At 42.3% G+C, this 18885-nt stretch overlaps 1 protein-coding gene across 9 annotated transcripts in view; it reads left to right on the plus strand.

Annotated features, from left to right (window-relative positions):
- The window catches only part of LOC131663221 (zinc finger protein 865), a 59179-nt gene that overhangs the window by 26001 nt on the left and 14293 nt on the right, over nt 1–18885 (plus strand). The window contains exon 5 of one of the 9 annotated variants that reach the window (XM_058933487.1): nt 1955–2969. The exons of the other annotated variants lie outside the window; for them this stretch is intronic. Within the exon in view, the coding sequence (XP_058789470.1) occupies nt 1955–2770 (816 nt within the window). The 3' untranslated portion in view covers nt 2771–2969. Of the gene's footprint in view, nt 1–1954; nt 2970–18885 lie in introns of those variants that run through there. 9 annotated transcript variants of the gene reach the window in all.

An 18885-nucleotide genomic window follows, 5' to 3' on the forward strand; every position in this document is an offset into this window, starting at 1 on the left:
GCACGCATCCACACACACACGTGCACACTTCATACCGTTCGTACCACTCACATGTGTCGTTAAAGAATAAATAAATCCAGTACGTACAGCGCATATATCATTTACTTTCTTACTTTGTCACATTGTCATATATATTATTATATTCTATATATTATATATATTTGTCTTTCGGTTGCTGTTTTGCGTTGAATGCAATTTGCCTTTGCTCCGATATTTATACCTAGCAATTCGTCACGGATATTATGCCAGTTCGCGACGTATTGCAAAAGTATAAAAATTTCGAAAAAAAAGATGAATAACAAAAACGCCGTTCGAAAGTCCATCAAGACACGCAAGGGTTTTGATTGTTACTTGAGTATTGGGTTCAATGTTTGATCTTGTTGTATACTTTCAATGTGATAAAATTTTTTGCTTATTTCACTCTGAGCTCGTGACAGAGTTTGGACTTTGGGGTGGCTCCTGCTGCTAAGATGTTTTTGTTCGATTGTTTATTACTCTATAATGTTTTTTATCCTACTAATTAGAAAAATTTTGTAATACACGCATTTGTTGATTATCACTATAATTATTATTATTTTGTTTTCCTTCGCCGATGAAGCCAATTGTTTGTAAAAGTAACAATTTGTAACAATGAAAGTGTTTGTAACAGTCGAGAGTAACATGAAATGACCGCGTAAATTAAGCGGTCTCGCGAGCGCGCCAAACAAAAATGAGCGTCAACTTCTTGTGTTGCTGCCGTGAACCTTCCATGTACATAATATATACATGCAAAGTATTAAGTAAATCAAAGTAGTGTAAATTTTCTTAAGAAAACGATACAGTGAAAGTAAAATGATAATAAACGCGGCAGAAGACACTTCTCGCCACACTCTAGTGTACATACACGAATGTTATATACCTCTACACGACATGTTTATCTTGCGTTTTGTAAAAAAAATCAAGTAACTCGAATAGAAAGGTGCCTTCAGTATGAAAATACACTTGTTCACCGGGCCTTTTTTCCTCGTGGCTTCCAGGACAAAGTTAAATTTTCAATGATTTCTACTCTGCATACATACTTATTTATTTATACTTGATACCATAAATATCCAACATTTACGTACTGACTAAGAGACAACAATCATTAATATTTCAACTGATCTTGTTAGAATAATCATTGTTCTATAGATTTGTGTACAAAAACCGTTTGTTTCACTGAGTACTAAAAATATTGAAACCAAAAGCTTTGCTTCATGAAAAATAGTATTGCACCAAAACATTATTCAAAGCAAAAGTTATTTGGGTTTGGTGAACGAAGAAGTAAATGAGATGCCGTGTGCTGTAGATACTACTGGAAACGACACGTCGAAAGAAAACTCCTTCACGTCGAAATTCGCTCTTAGACACCACTCTAGACACTGCACAGCCGATCTCTAGCCTATAGCCTATGAACCTCTGTGACCCGCAGCCCGAAATCCTAATCCAGCCTAAGGCCCGTTTAAGAGCAAATTTCGATTCGAGACTGCGATCCTTCTATATCTCTTTCTTTCCAATTATCATAAAGATATAAGAAATCAAAGTAATAATGATAACACGCTGTATTTAGAAGACACACTGGCACATACATAGAGCTAGTACAATGAACACACGCACATACAAAGCGCTGGAGCAAAGAGAAAGACAATGAACATTAATGTCGCGCGATGCACTTTGATGAACAATAACAATGTATAAGAGTCAAAGAGAGAAATGAATGATAATACTGATGAGACGATGAATAATGAAAAGTAGAGTCTTGGATTAGATTAAAAATGCATTAATGTGACGTAAGGCACGCGAGGAGTGCCCTTGATTAAGAGCAGAGACAAATCGAGGCGAGAAAAGAAAAGAAGCATTCGGAAAAGAAAGCCAAACGGGAAATGGCAACTGGCGATAGCAAGAAGTTGATGTTCTTAATTGTTGTTTGGTGTTGCAGGAGTTGATGGGTATGGATGAGCGGGTGTTTGCGTGCATGTACTGCGGTGCCTCGTTCCTCCACCAGAGCAAGCTGACGCGGCACATCCTCTCGCACAGCCTCGAGTCGCTCAAGTACCGCGAGCAGGCGGCCGCCCACCTGCAGTTGCAGGCGCAGCTGGGCCTCGAGGCCGCGGCCTCGGGCCTGCACCTGGCCGCGAGCGCGGAGGCCGCGGCGGTGGCGGCGGCGGCGGCCGCCGGCCACTACGGGTCGCCGGTCGCCGCGGGGGTGGTCGGGGGCCCGGGCGCCGGCGCGGGCCTCGGCGGCGCGGTCGCGGTCGGCGTCGGCGTCGGCGCCTGCGAGCCCATGGAGCTCGACTCGCTGGCCTCGGCCGTGCACGCCGAGCCCGGCTCCGGCGTGGTGCTTTGCAAGTTCTGCGGCAAGTCCTTCCCCGACGTGGGCTCGCTGATCAGCCACCTGCCCGCGCACACGGGCGACCGGCCCTTCAAGTGCGAGTTCTGCGGCAAGGCCTTCAAGCTGCGCCACCACATGAAGGACCACTGCCGCGTGCACACGGGCGAGCGGCCCTTTCGCTGCTCGCTCTGCGGCAAGACCTTCTCCAGGTCGACCATCCTCAAGGCCCACGAGAAGACCCACTACCCAAAGTACGTGCGCAAGTTCCTGTCGCCGAGCCCCGTGGACCTGCCGGCGACCGACGAGGAGGGCGCCGCGGCCGCCACGCACGCCGCGGTCGCAGCGGCCCAGCAGGCGGCGCAGCAGGCGGCCCACGCGCCGCCGCAGCCCAGCCCGCACGCCCACCCGCACGCGCACCACTGAGCCGGCCCGCGGCGCGGCCGGGCGCGCCGGCCCGCCCGCGCCGGTGGCCCCGCGGGCCCGGCGCCGCCGCCGCCGCCGCACCGCCACCCGTTCGCGCGGCTGCTGCGGCTGCTGCGGCGCGGTGCCAGCCTCGCCGCCGCCGCCGCCGCCGCCGCCGCCGCGGCCTCCTCGTCGCCGTCGCCCTCGTCTTCGCCCTCCTCGTCGCCGCCGTCGTCGTCGTCTGTCTCCTCCCTCGCGGCCGCGCTGCGGCGCGCCAGCCGATGACCATTGTCTCGTTCTTGTTCTTGTTAATCGAGATACTTACGCGCCACCGACCCGCCGCCCTCGCCGCAAGCTATTTTCTAGTTAGTCCTGTGATGATTTTTCGTTAGGAGACACACACACTTACACCACACACACGACATACACACCCAAGCGTCAAGCGAGTCGCGGAGTCGCATCGGTCATTTGTATGTGTGTATAGCGGATACTCCCTCGCTTAATCAGTGCTTTAGAGAGTAGGTTCACAAATCATTAACGACGTCTCTATCGGTATATATATATATATATATATATATATATATACATACGCGTGCGTTGTATAGATATTATATAAATATATTATATATACGTACCGTAAGGTCTGTTTAGTGCGACACACACAACACACACACACGCCCACACGCACGCACGCACGCGCACACACACACACACACACACACACACACACACACACACACACACACACACACACACACACACATGAAGAAGTATATATTATATATGAATATAAATATTATATATATTATATATACACGAGCATCGGTGGAATCGAGAGACGCAGGACAAAATGCCGAAGATAGACGTTGATCAGACGGAGACAAATTGTCGATACGAGCTGAAGGGGGTGCGAGTTATGTGAGAAACAGAGCGAGTGAATGCGAGCCGCCACGGTTTGGTGCTTTCAAGAGATTTTGATAAAATGCTGTGAATATTATAAACTCTTAGCTATTGTAACGATTGTATAACTAAAAAGAAAAGAAAAAATGAAAATACGTTGTACGAATGTACGATGTGGCTGTTGTTGATGCGATTCAGAATATTTTATACAGTTGAGAGTGACTTTAACGAGGAAAAATAAAATTAGAGAGAGAAAGTGAGAAAGCACGTCGGCAAAGGCGAGCAACTTGGGTTATTAAAGAGACACACACGCGTACGCATACGCACTCATATCTTCGGCTGAATGTATAAAAAACAACGCGGTGTCGTGCTGCATATGAGAGTGCGCCGATGGTGTACGATTATTCCTTCTTTGTCGGGAATCGATTGCTCTCTTGCGCGTGCAACAAAACATTCCACACGCACACAAGGCGCGCGCGCGCACGTACATACACAGTATACACCAGTGTACACGGGGACTTTGGCGCGCTTGGATCCGATGCTCAACCCCCTTGAAAAAATGTGAATAGACTATTTTACGCTATATGATCCATCAATTTCTCTGTTTTCTTTTTGTTGGATCAGTTCGATAAGCAATATTTCCATGGGGGGTCTCATTCGAGCGCGTGCTTGTCCATTCTCAAACGGGGATCGGTCGATTTTCGCTTTTTCCTTGTCTTGATGATAATTACAGGTGCAATATGTATTCTGTTTTGCAAAAGTTAATCGAGTGATATCGTGCAATAATATATCAGATAAGGCAAAATTAAAATATATTCTGTCGACGGCGTTTAAAAACGAAAAAAGTCCACCGGAGGCGTGTATAAAAGAAAGATCGATCGACGAACAGAGACTGATGAAATGTTGTGCAATTTCACACGGAATGGTAGTAGGTTTAAACTTAACTACGTAAAGTAGAGTTACTGCAATGAGTTACTAGTACTGATCGTTCATATTTGTAGATTCTAAGAATATCTATATACCTGATGATGCGGTAACCGTCGGAGGGAGTGCTATCCGAGCTTGCGGTACTTTTTCGCCTTTTTGTTACATCACTCGTGTTACGCGATGCTCGCATAGACATCGCAATATACATTGTTCTCAAACAATTCATCGTGACATTATATATTTCAACAGACGTTTCTTTTATCCCCTATGTATCCACCAGAATTCTTAATCTGAACAAGTGATTTTTATTTTTAAGTAGAAAAAACTAAAGAAAAAGCTGCGGCTCCCGATTTCATTGATCCAAATTTTATTCGGCGTTTGATAGTCTGGCTCAGTTTGCACGGATCGACAAATATAGATAAACCAGTATTTTATTGAGAACGTCTATTAGTGCTTCGTGAAAATTTGCATTGAAAAGTCTCGCATTAATCAATTTGTGTGTCCCGTGAAATCCTAAAATCATTAGAATACGAAACTGTACATTGAGTTTCACGCAAAGGAAAAAAATTGTTTAAATAGCTCAGACGTAGATATAATAATGGTATTGATGAAAAAGCATCATCTCATTGAGCCAAGGACCAATTCGAGGGCATATAATTATCGCTTTCACGAGATTTTCTCAAAATGGCACCTATACGCATTTCGAAGACGTTCGTATAGACTATAGATTATCTATAATTCTAACCTTGTTTTTAACTGAAATCGGCGACAGGGCATACAAAAATTAAACAACACGCAAACGAACAGAAAATCAAACGGCAGCACGCGCATAATTCAATCGCCGGCGCTTTACTTTTTCCGTGGCTGCGCGCGGATCAGTCGATGGCACACGGACTCTTGACGCAGAAATATTCAAGCGGCACGCCTCGCCGAAGAAAATACAATTGCAATGAAATTTCGTCTCGCGTATGCGTACACTGATTACGAAAATATAATAGACCTGTAACTGAAGTCGTAAGTCGAGTTTCTCCGTCTTGTTTTATTGAAACGCTTTAGATAATTGAACGCAACTCGCGAGTGTTTCTAGATTCTAGTTTATAAATGTTAGGAATTCTTCGTATTTTATCTTTGGATTAGGTACATGAAAAATTATTGAAAATTATGGAAAAAAAAATTGATCAAATGTTATGAATCGTGTTTGGAGTTACATTGTTTAGAGCTTATCGAATGAAAAAAGTTTTCAATGTTAGATTTTTTCGTTGTAAAAAATAAGCAAAGAAAACATTCAAAATCGAATATGTGATTTATTTACAACAATGTAGGATTAGGAAATCGAGAGTGATCTCAGAGCTGTGATGAATATACATATTACTAGGTAAATAATTACAACGTAGGCATGTAATAATTATATAGTGATCGACATATAACCAATTCGATTGGAGAAAGAAAGGAAAAAGGATGAATTTTTAGCTTATACATAGATATCTATCGTTTCACGAAAAGTATAGAAGAAAAAAGACATTCCAGGTGTATATAAGTCGTGTCGGGTAAAACTGAGCTCGCAGTGCGGCTATCTCGTCTTTCGGGGCTTCTCAAAATCAGCGTTGGTAAACACGATAGCCCTATCGTGTAAATCGGTGAGAGAAAGAGCCGCAGCTTTGAGTTGCATTACTATCAGACAAAAAGTTGCGATAAGATCGTCGCGCTCTCCCCGCATCCCCCCCCTCCCTTGTAACACCCTCGCACGCAGCCGAAAAATGCACGCGCATCAGTCCGTCCGTTATCCCGCGGCCGTGGCAGTTTTGTTTAAAAAAAAATCGTGCCCGCGTACATTTACGAAAGGTTTAGTTAAAAGCAAGCCTTTCCATGTTCCCTTTTATATTAGCGCCCGTTTTTCGTATAGCCAACTCTCTCGCGCTAGAGGTTATATTAGCTCTCGCGCGCTCGCTCGTGTCGTGTTATTACCTACACGTATCTATTACATGTAGGACGCGCCTGTAAATATAGGTAGATCCTCTATCGTTCGCACCTTACCAGCTCTTCGCGCGCGAAACGAACACACACGCGCGCGCACACCAATACACCCACACACACACACACACACACACACACACGCACACGCGTACTTTAGTCGAGAGGAAAGATCCATGACGGGCCCGTGATTTGGAATCGCGCGAATGGCCGGCCGTTCGCCACTCAATTGCTATTACGCTTGTTTCCGCTATTCTACGTGACCGACAGTCATATAGAGTAGACATGTGCCTTCACGCGTAGTACTTGTTAGCCATTCTTTACGAAAAATCATTAGCGAGCTACCGTTGTCTCTGAAAAATGAGCAAATTTGATCGAACATCCTTTGGATTTTATAAATTTCCGGGTGAAATAGTTTAGTTCGCGGAAAACAGGCGATTCGCGCGATTCCTAGCGACTCCGCAAGGACATTATTGCCAGAAGTATTAATTAATTTAATTTATTTCGAGCTCGCGTCGGCCGGCTGAAGGCGCTGGACTTGTAAATATAATTGTTAAGCGCGAATTAGGAAAACAATTTCCGGAACAGAGACGTCGACGCTGTTCTATTTGGTTATATGCATATTGTAATACTGTAGGTAAAATATCTAGGCATCCACATGTTTTTATTTCAAGCTCACGTTTTTTTTTCTTTTTTTTCAGTTTATTCCATCTCTCATGCGCAAACTCTAATTTATGTAATTCTATAGAAACTTAAGCAGAGCAAAGAAGGCTATTTTAGTATTTTAGACAATTCCTCATAGTGCGACTCTCCCGTGTTTCAAAATATAAAAAATATGGTTCACTGAAATTTTCCAAATTTATTTCACTGTAATTGAATTTTATTACTTAAAAATATAACTAGCTCTTCCAGGACATCGAAAACAAATTTTCAAAGTGACAAAAAAAAAACAAGTTTGGAAAGAACTGAAGTCATGGAGAAAAATATTATACAGTTTTTTGCATTTGCGAGAAGGATTCCGTGAGCGATAGAAAAAGAGCAAAGCGGCTCGCGAGTACGTAACCTTGCAATCGCATAGAGAGTCTAAAAATATAATGAGCGCGTGAGCCACAGAAAGCGATAGAAGGAAAGAATTGAACGTACACATGTACGTACATACTCTCGCTTGCTATCGGCAATTGCATTCGTCTATGCATATTCAACATTTGCGAATGCGTCGCGCGATTACAGCTCTTTCTGATAAATCGCCAGTGTGGACAGTGATGCGCATTTTCATTTGAAATCATTCACTTGAACGCTTTCTGCGATCTTGAAGCGGTTGTTTTTCTTTCAAAATTATAATTACTTTCGCCACGATTCAGCCAGTTTTTTCCGCGAGATGCTCGAATAGCTTAAAGAACCGTTTACAAGTTGATCAGTGAACTCTAAGGTGAAAAGCCGAATTCGAGAGGATATACAAAAAAGTATATGACCCCTTGAAGAGCAATACTTAACATACGATAGATCTATTATTTATATATCGTGGAAGAAGAAGAATAGGGGAAAAAAATTGAACGCGGGAGAATACTGTAATGTCGCACGCGTTGACGGACAACTGCACCTTTGACATAGAGTACAATCAATTAGCAAAGTTCCAGTTTATAGCTGTAAAAGCGTATACGTAACGCACTTATTACAATGTCATTCACTCCCTCACCCATGAGTCGTAAACTCGCCCGCGTCAACAAGTGTTTGTGTGTATCCTATAGCAAAAGTTACGCGACAACACAATCGTGTGTTATTTCATTTCCTCATTCTTATACGGCCGAAGCGATCGTTAAACTGCGGTGCATCATAAACCATAAAAATCCTCAGCGCTAAACGTTCGACAAATAACAATTCACGTTCTGCCTATTTTTTTCTCAACGTCAACTTGCAACGCTACGAACACGTAGAGTGCATTAGTTTCCCGTTAAATTGTTCGCAACGATCCTTTTTATTTTGATCGTATTTTCTTTCTACTACACTTTTCTTCGATTACTTTTAGCACCTTTATAAATTTCATAGCTATCGATCGCAGTCGTAATTTTACGATCGCATTTCTCATTGACTTACACATAATATGTGGCCAAACGCCTTCTCGGCAGTTTCGATTTGATGAAAACAAACCACTCTTGTTCGCTTAGATTAACACCACACAGATAAACATACATACTCCTATGGTTGACCGCTTCACCTGTTTGCTTTTTGAATTCGATCTCATTTCAATCGGCCGACTCCCCCTGTCTATTTTTTTTTTTTCAATATTGGCTAATATAACAAGATCGAAATTCAATGAATGAATTTGGATCAATGTCGAACTCGCGCAATAACAAAAATTCTCGCTCTTGAAAGAAGATAGGAGAGTCGTCCGAGATCGTTTATGATACGTAATATCAAAGCCTATCTGTAGGTGCCTGCATAATACCATACACAAACACATCTTAATGCTTAGTATGACAAATGAAGTTTCTGGACTAAAGTTCCTTGGGGGGGTTTATATCCGCGGATTTTCTAAAGCGAATATTGCGAACGCGCAGCCCCGATGTGATGACGGTGCTTTGTTTCTCCTTCGATTATTATTTTTATTATTGCTATAGCGTTGATTTCTACTATTATTTGTATATGGATTGAGAGACGACTGTTAAACGTCGTTATGAAAGTTTTTTTTATTATTACGACTTATGTAGAACCTCTGATTACGATTCGATTTTATTATTATTTAAAATTTAATTTCGTTACTTCATCTTTTTATCCTATACAATAATTATAACTAAGTAGGATTATTACTATTATTATAATTATGTACCATTCTGTTTAGTTAAATATATCTCATTATGAAAAAATATGAACTCCTATTTCAAAAAGTGATTATTTTTCGTTTATTTTTATTTATGTATACTTGTACATTTTCACCCCGATCGCTCCTCCAGCTCCAACTACATGTTTACCTATCTTATTATTTCTTTTTTACCGATAATGGAGTGTATATGAATGTTAGGAAATGCAGAGTCAAGGTTACCGTATCTTCAGGCTAAATTCAAAAAGAAAATGTTTGATGGTGCGACAAGATATTAATTGCAAACATTCCATTACATTATATTTGCTAATTTGTCTACAAAAAATACGTTCCATAATAAAAAAAAATTATTGAGTTACTTTAAAATTTTATTTGTTGAGAGTTACGTATATTTAAAAGGTAATGGTTGAGCCTCTAACGCGTTAATAATGAAGCGACCGACGGTGCACTCAGCTGATTGTAAGATATTAAGAAGCCAAAAGACTTCGATGGTTGTAATTAAAAATGAAATTCAATTACACGTGGTGCAAGTATTTTTCTCGAATAATTAAATGGAATACGTAAAATTTATCACGTTGTTTAAAATTGGATCGAATCAATGTGTTATTTTCCTATTTTAAAAAACGGGATTATCATTAGCTTAACGTTGATAAGCTAAGATGTCCACATCTAAAAATCGCTAAATAAATAAGTTATTCAAGTTTTTCAGAAATCAAAAGGAAAAATTAAGAGCTCATGTAGTTTCGACGATGTTATTGCCGACACATTTTGATTAAATATAGTCATCAATAAAAGGTTAATCATAGTCGTCGAGTAATGATCTTGATATCACCCTTAAAAAAATCGAGTCTCACTCTTGACTTGGCTATGGAAAAAATCGCAGCGCTCTAGTTAGTTAGGTGCATGTGTAAATAAACGTAGTGGGGGGGGATTGCGCGCAGGCTGTCTAGTAGTAAATATCGTGGCTGAAGATCTTACTCAGTCTCGGGGTTACTCAATTCGGGCGCTTACAAAGCCGTCGGGGCGTTGATGGATAATTGTGCGCGCGAGCGTGTGTTGAGGCGTGATTTTCTGTACAAATTATTCGCGCGCGCAGCGCATTAAATATAGTAAGAGAGAGAGAGAGAGAGAGAGAGAGAGAGAGAGAGAGAGAGATGCGCTTATACGATTTTAACCCTTTTCGGCGTTGCAGATTTACACTGTACCTTCGGTCAGTGTATATATACCTACAACTTGCCTCGAGGATATTCCTAATCGAATCTTTGGCTCTTCTTGGGACGCCTCTTTTGCGTTTTAATCTCGACTTCTTAACTTTCACACGTCTTCGCATTGATTCTCTTGTAGGTTGATCGATGCACGTCGACGCGGAACTCTCTTTTTTTTTATTCTCTCACTTTTTATAGTAGCCGATTGCAGACTAATACATGCATCTACCTTTTGTTCATTGCACATTGAGTCGATACGTTCGTTGACGTTTCCGCGTAATTAAATAGAATGGTGGAAAAATTGATAATTGATGTCATTTCGCTGTAATTAATTAATACGCTCGGGTCAATTTTTTTATTCCGCATCGTAATTTCTCCAGTAACAAACGATGCGTTGGTGTAGAGAAATTCATACACACGTGCCTTAAGAAAAAAAAGAAAATTACATCGTTATATTTTCCCGTTACGATTGGAATAAATAATCGCGAGTGACATTGTTATTTTTGTGCTCTTGCTCGATCTCAAGACGCGTCGTAGCGTGTCGCGTCGCGTGTCTACGGCTTTCTACCTCCACCCCCGCGAACCAGGTCAGGTGGCGAAGCGAAAGAGAGCGCGCAAGAGAGGGTTCGTGCTTAACGCGTGAAATGCAAGCTATCGATTAATTTTGAGGCCGAGATATTCGAGTGTGCACGCGCACTCGCTCGCTGCGGAAAGAGTGTGCGGGCGTGCAACCCTGTTGCCAGGCTAGAAAGCATTTTCAACGAGCCGCCCTCATTGTACACCACGATTGCGCGCGCGGTTTACTGACAATCGCGAAACAACATCGATCTTACGAACGCCTATATTTTTAGCCTTATTTTTTTTTTTTGTAATCTAAATTCAATGTCCAACCAACAATTTCATTCTGTTTTCGCTCTCGACAAATGAGTATCCATTTCATTACTTATTACATAATAACTTTCCAAAACGTTTATAATTTATAAATTAACAAATCGAAAACTGTTTTCGGCAGGTAAAACCATTTTGATAGTCGAAGTGCACATGCACCGTAAAATCAATACCATGATTATCTTTGAATTTGATCGTTTCAACTAGTTTGGTTTCGTTCGTAAATAATGAAAATAATTTAACGAAAATGGATAATCTATCGATTTAATAAGGAAGTATTCGTCGAACCATTATGCTATATCGGCTAAATTTGCAAACGAGGGGAGACGATTTTTTAAAATTGATGCTACATACAAAATGTGCCATTCTAACATTGTTTTGAAACATATGAGAAGATGAATGTTTATATGCAAATATCTAAATTGAAATATGGTGAAAAATCATTAATCTGCTTGAGCCACTAGACATTATAGTAGTTGAATTTTCTTTAAATTTTCTCGTAGACTGATTAGTATCTTGATAAGTTAAGATCAATATTATTACTAGTTGTTTGGAAATTTTTAAAGCAAATTGAGAGAAAGGCCAAATTATTGAAGATATTTTATTCGTCATCCTAAGAACAAAATTGATCCTCACAGATACATATCGGGCGATTCTGCTTATTCAGTTGCAGCGCGGCTAACAACTGAATGAATTCTAATGATAATACAGTCGCGATCACAGGGAAATAATACAGACAATGATACACGCAAGTACTAAAAATTCAAACAAAATCACAAAGCAAACACTTTAGAGCAATGGAAACACACGATCGAGTGAATGTCGTTAAGACATAATTACGTTCAGGATGATAAAGATGTGCGCTAAAAGACTAGTCGGAGCAAAAACCTTAAGAACTGTGCAATGAATCCAATAGCAATAAATATGAAAAAGTGTGTGTGTGAGAGAGAGACAGAGAGACGCGAATAAGTAATCGTGCTTGAATTGCGGCAACAAAGTCATTGACAAAAGGATGGGGAAGTAGCGTATAATGAAGTTATTAAATATTGCAAAGAAAAAAATTATTGTCTGCGATGGCCGAATTGATGCACGTGCACTTAGACTACAAAAATTATAATGCTAACAGAGAAAAAAAGAAGAACCCGAGAAGCATACAATGTATATGCGCAAATCATGCAATGAAAGATAAAACTTGCGCATGACTATCGATTGTCTGAGAGATATTTATACTAGTATTTTAATAGTTTAGTACGTAACTTTGTGCTATGTATGTACACAGACTGGTCTGAAAGTTTTGCTGGATGAAATGTACTTAAGTGATTATAGTAATATTAATAATAATAATAATAATAATAATAATAATAATAATAGTAAATAATAATATTAATAACATTGATACTTTTACAAGTAACACGTACACGTTCATATTGGTATTATTGGCGCATATTTAATTTATAGAACTGTACGTTTCTCAAGAATTTACAAAAACAGTGCTCAATGGCACGAAAATTATGATTTTTCTGAAGCTCAAAAGCAATGTAGCAAAAATTTTGAAGAAAACTTTGAGAGCAGTCTGCCCACCACGTACATGTATGCGGTACTTTATAAACAGCAGTGAGCAAGAAGTAGAAAGAATGTTATGTATATTATAGTTTACATATAACGAGCAATAGAAAGTTATAAAAATGCGGTATTTATATATATTACATAGAGCAGACGACGGTAAAGATTGTAAAGAATCGCGCTCGCACGAGGCAGGGAGTAGCCGAGAGAGACAGAAAAGACAGAATATAGTATATAAAATTTAAGTACTAGATGAATAAATAACGCGCTGTAAATATTAACAAACAACAACAAAATACACATAGAAGACGCACATAGAAGATAATATTCTACGATATATATATACGATAACAAGGTATATATATCATTTGGAATATATAAATAATAGTGATATATATAAAAGAAATGACGAGAGTAATAAAAAAAATTAACTATTGCATATGAAATTATTACGATATGATTATTTATTATAATATATTATATTATATATTATTATATTATATTACGTACATAAGCGTATTTATATATATAGTTACAAGCGCGTAAAAAAATTGATATGTGAATGTAAAAGGCTTTGAGAGAACTGATATAAGTGAATAGAAGATTAACCTCACTTAACAAAAACAAAATATAATAAATACATAGAGACAACAAAAATAAAAAGTAAATTAAAGTATAAACACGAAAAATCGCATTCCAAGGCACTTCTATATAGAACGCAGACCAAGAAGAGCTATCGACGAATGATTTATTGCGATATTATATGAAAACAAAATATGAAGGAAAAAAACTGCTCATTAGGTAATACATTATTTCACGATCACGCGTGTAATTATATTAAAAGACGTTGACGACTTTCGGTGTAGTTGAACGACGGATAGAAACGTAAACATTCGAAGGAACGGTAAGGCTATCGATGATAAGCCGTAAGACGTGGTTTTGTATGAAGAAAAGCGTCAGCAAAAGAGAGCAGCGAAAATGAACTGAATTAAGAAACGATGCGGCTTCGAGATGCATTATAAATATAAATATTATTATATAAGCAGAGAGGCGAAGGAGATAAAAAAAAGAAGTAAATAAAAATTTATCGTTTTGCACATTATATGAGTAAAGCGCAGGGGATATGAAGAGTGATATAAGCAATGCAGTAGATACGAGAAAATGCCCGCCAATCATACGTAATGCGTATACAATATTCATCCAATAACGTACCCTAAAGTAAAGGAAAAAAAAAAACATAGCTGACACGCATCGTTTGTGTAGTGACACATTTAATTTCTTGCGCGGACGTAAAGTGCGCAATGGACTGCAGGCTGCAATGCGACGATTGGCTTATTTTATTAACGATATCGAGTCACGTTCGAATACAGAAAGTCTGTGTATTAAAAAGCATTTTAATCAGCTGGCAAGGATTGCAATTGCGAATCGTTCCAAACGTCGGAGCGACCCAGAGGTACACGAAACCGCGAAAATGGAGGCAGAACTCATCGAATCGAGAAACGCTAATGGACTTTAACCGACCAGCAAATGGATGTTTAATAGCCGACGGTATAGTAAACCCGTTAGGAAAAAGTATGCGCAAAAAAAAAAAGGAAAAACGCAGCTCCTTCCACAGCAGAAAATCACAAATCGATCCGTCGGCAAGTCTATATAAGGCGAGAGAAAAGGTGGGGAGGGGGCGGGAGAGCGGGCAGGCAAGCGCAAAATGCAATCGGCAAATCAAAGGGGAGTACACGTGTCGAGCCGAACCGAGCGAGAAAGAAAGCCTCCGCGGCGATAAAGGCGCGCAAGGCATAACGCGCCGGGTAATATATGTAGTCGAAGCAAAGAGACCGGCGAAACTGGAGGGACGCATCGGCAGCGGTTGATTGGCCAAGGCGCGGCAATATCGGATGCGCGCGTGCACATACATATCTCGGAGCCAGGCTACCTCGTGGTACGCGCTTGCACGCACGCACATCTCGCGCGCGCGCGCGCGCGCACGACCGCGAGCGACTGGCGTGTGGAAATTGCACGTCCTTACGTCACGACTTGTGCTCGTGGGTGCGCCCAGGCTGCGGCTCCACGGGGGCAAAGAAAACACCTAAGCAGCAAAGATAAGCGGATGTCTTAGACGTGATTAAACTTTCGCGTGGCTGCCACCCGAAGTCCGTTCGTATCTCTCTCCGAATTCGGTTGTACGAGCTTGTTTGTCGCGCTGTCGGGCCAAGCGAAAAATCATTTCTCGTGCGAGCGAACAGCGTAGGATGTCGATAATAACGGCGGAAAGATAATTAAAATAGCAGCAGTGGAATGAGATAAAACATGGAAAACAGCAAGAATGAATAGGAAGGAGATAAAAGAGACAAAAAACAAGGAGAGAGAGAGAGAGAGAGAGAGAGAGAAGGAGGAAGCGGCAAAGCCAGTAGTAGGAGACACGAGTGGCGCGCGACTCTTTTTATTGTCGAATTGGAAACATGAGCTTTTCGCCTCTCGCGTTTCTTCTCCCTTTTCTATCTCCTTCTCTCCATCCTCTCTCTCTCTCTCTCTCTCTCTCTCTCTCTCTCTCTCTCTCTCTTCCCCGTTCTCCGCGTCGCTTTATTTTCATGTCCGACGTGACTTTATTCCCGCAAATCCACGATAACTGCATTCCACGAACTTTATACGGGCGTACAGCGCAGAATCAAAGGCCGCGGCGTTTTCGTTGAAATATAGGTTTGTCGTAGCGACGCGCGGTAACGTTGCTTTGTTTTCTTCGCTCGATAAAAGATCGGCAAGTCAACCTTCAAAAAAAGAGTGAGAGAGAGAAAAAAAAGTCAGTAGATAAAATGTCGCATGCGACAGGAAACAAAAGTCATGCGCGCGAGGGTCGTTTAAAAATCCATCGCGCACACAGCTTGAAAAGGAGCTTTCGTGCGCGCTTTTAACGAGTTCCTCCCACCGCCTGGCGGTGCACGCTTACAAAGCTATATACGCAAGCGAAACTGCACGTGTATAGGGGCAGGTGGCTGGTACCCATCGCCATATCAGACCCTTTCGTGGCCGCGATCACGCGCGCTGTCGGCATTTTTCATGCGCCTTGCACTCCTCCCCGCGAGCTAACCGAGCCGCACGCACACATCCGCCAACCCATTGACGTCTCGCTGCGGTTTTCTAGATTAATCGCCGTGTGCGCACCCGGCCATTTGCAAATGTTTGTTCTGCGCTGTCTGCCCGAATTGGCAAATTGATCATTTTCACCTAAGGCGTCTTACTCGCATTCAACGTATGCGTCGTTCTACGAGGCAACTGTTTTTACGTACGAACCGCCAGTTTCGAATGTCAGTGGCACTTTGCACTCCGGTACAAAGGAGTCAAATGATAAACGATCGCGCGGCAAGAACACAAAACAAGGAAAATCGGTGGCTCGCCAGTCGCGCGCGTACAGCGACGTTGTCTCTAGAGAAAAAGACAGAGTTCGGTCGTTGCGGTGGCGTGCAGCAAGGAGGGAAAGTCTGAATTCTCGCGGGTGACACGCGTGTTTGCGAGAGAGAGAGGCACACACACATACACACACACACACGCACACAAACTAAGAGGGAGCCGGCTTGGCGAGGTCAGTCGAAGAGCGGTTGGCGCCGCCCCAAGACACGCCTACCAGCAACGCCTACACACCTACGCACACGAGAAAGAGAGAGAGACAGTAGTCCGAGCCTACGCGTAACTCGCCTCCCTGCTGTCTACACGGAGCTCTATATAGCACTGGCTCGAGCCAGCAGCACGACTTTGCGTATACCTATATACACACCGTGAGAAAGAGAGAGAGAGAGAGAGTCTTCCCCTAACGATGCGCAGCGCCTTCTCCCTCTCTTCTTTGTCGGCCGCCGCTCCACCCAGTTACCTAGTACGCGCGCGCGCGCCTCCGCCGCCGCCGCTGACCCGGTCACGCGAACCGACTGCGCTGCCTGCTTCGATGTAACTTGCCCCCTTGCCTCCTCGTGCTCGCACGCGTCCGCCAGCTCGAGAGCTTTTTGAAAATCCCAGGCGGCGATGCGCCCCGCCGGCACCCCGCAACCTACGCCGAGCATGCTCGCGGCCGGCCTCCTCTGCGCCTCTCCGTCGTCTTGCTTGTTTCTCCTTTGTTCGGCTCCTGCCTTCGCCGCGCCACCGCGCGCGAAACGCTCGTGTCAATAGGGATTCCCTACATCGATCTCCGAATACCGAACCGTCGCCGTCGAAACCCTTTTCGCGGAGAACGCCCCCCCCCCCCCATGCTCTATACGACTTCGCTGACGCTCGATGAAAAAACCAATTGGCTTACTTACTCTCTCTTTGAGGAGTACACGCGTGTTGCGATGCTGCGCTTGGCAATAGATCGCGCGAAATGCACCGGAGAAACGAGCATTAAAACGGTGCTTCAAATAATCGTTGCTTTTTTTCCGGGCAAAGTCGCGGCAGTTCGCGAAAAAGAAGCGTAGCGAACAGTTAAATGTACAGATTACTATTTGTATTTCAGTGGGTTCACGCTCTGGCGAACGATAAAAAGAATCATCCATCGTGCGCGGAGCTAAAAAAAAAACAACAAAACAAAAGTAGTCGGGCGGAGGAAATTGGCAATCCCGCATTGCAGCCTCGCTGGTCTCTTATGCAAAATAACACGTAAACCTCTGAAAGACGGCAGCAGACACATGCACAGTGTGGGCTGCGAGCTGCGGTATGGGACGCGCCCGCGTAAAAATAAACCGTGCGAGCGGCGCGATGAAAAAATCAAGCGATAAAAAATAATATAAGAGCCAATGAAAAGGAAAAATATCCGCAGGTAAAGGGAGAGGACCGTGCACATGGCCAGCGCGCAGCCTGCACATACGCACGCACGTGTAAGACACTTACGGACGTGAGTAAAAAGAGATTAAACGCGCATCAATAAGCTTTTCGTAGTAGAAAGAGAGATGAGAGAGGTGAACGAGCGAGAGAAAGGGCGAATCAAAGAGAGAGAGAGAGAGAGAGAGAGAGTGAAAAAAAGGAAGTAGGCGAGCGTGATGGAAAAAAGAAAGAAAAGGGTTAGTGTACGTGGCGATAAAAAGACGTGAGCGCGTATATACGCTAGCGATGTACTGTGCAGAGGCGAGCGTGAGCGAACGAGCCGAGTTGACTCTACGGACGAGCCTGGCTGTGTCTGTGTGCATGAGAGAGAGAGAGAGAGAGAGAGAGAGAACGTTGTAACGAACTTATGCGAGAATCGTTATGTTTTTCTACGACGAATACAATACAGATAACGTTTGTACGGAGCTCTTACAACAATATTTGTACAATATCATGGCGAACAAGAGTAATAACAAATAAAATGGATGGAGCTGCTCGCCGTGGACGAAGCGCGCAAATTAGCCAGATTGCAATGATAACTTTTTTAAACGAGATTAAAGCAAACAAATTAATGCTATAAACGATTATTAAAAAAAAAAAAAAAATCCGCGGATCGCAGCGTCGCGAGGAATGAAAAAGAGCGATGAATCGATGAACGTTATTATCGATACGTACGTAAACTTGCAAGAAAAATTAAAAGAAAAAAAAAGATAAAAAAAAGTGATGCGGAGATGAAGAAAACGAAAAAATATTTTTTCATACTAAACGCGCGGAAAGCAAATCGGATCAACCCGCTGCATAATGTATACATAGCCTCACTGGTAAATATGAAACAGGTATTATACAGAGCAATACAGTAACAGATACCCACACACCCGTAACAGATAAAATAATAAACGCAAATATACCGGCCATCCAATTTACCCATCCGTTAATCTACGACATAAAGGTGTCGCTAGCAGAACTACAGGTTAGACAAGCCATTCTTATTCGCTACGGTGCAGACACTGTCGTAAAGAGGTTTGCAATGCATAATTACGACC

The sequence above is a fragment of the Phymastichus coffea genome, unplaced genomic scaffold, assembly GCF_024137745.1.
Source record: "Phymastichus coffea isolate CEN01 unplaced genomic scaffold, Cenicafe_Pcof_1.1 PCOF00031, whole genome shotgun sequence".
Taxonomy (NCBI): Eukaryota; Metazoa; Arthropoda; class Insecta; order Hymenoptera; family Eulophidae; genus Phymastichus; species Phymastichus coffea.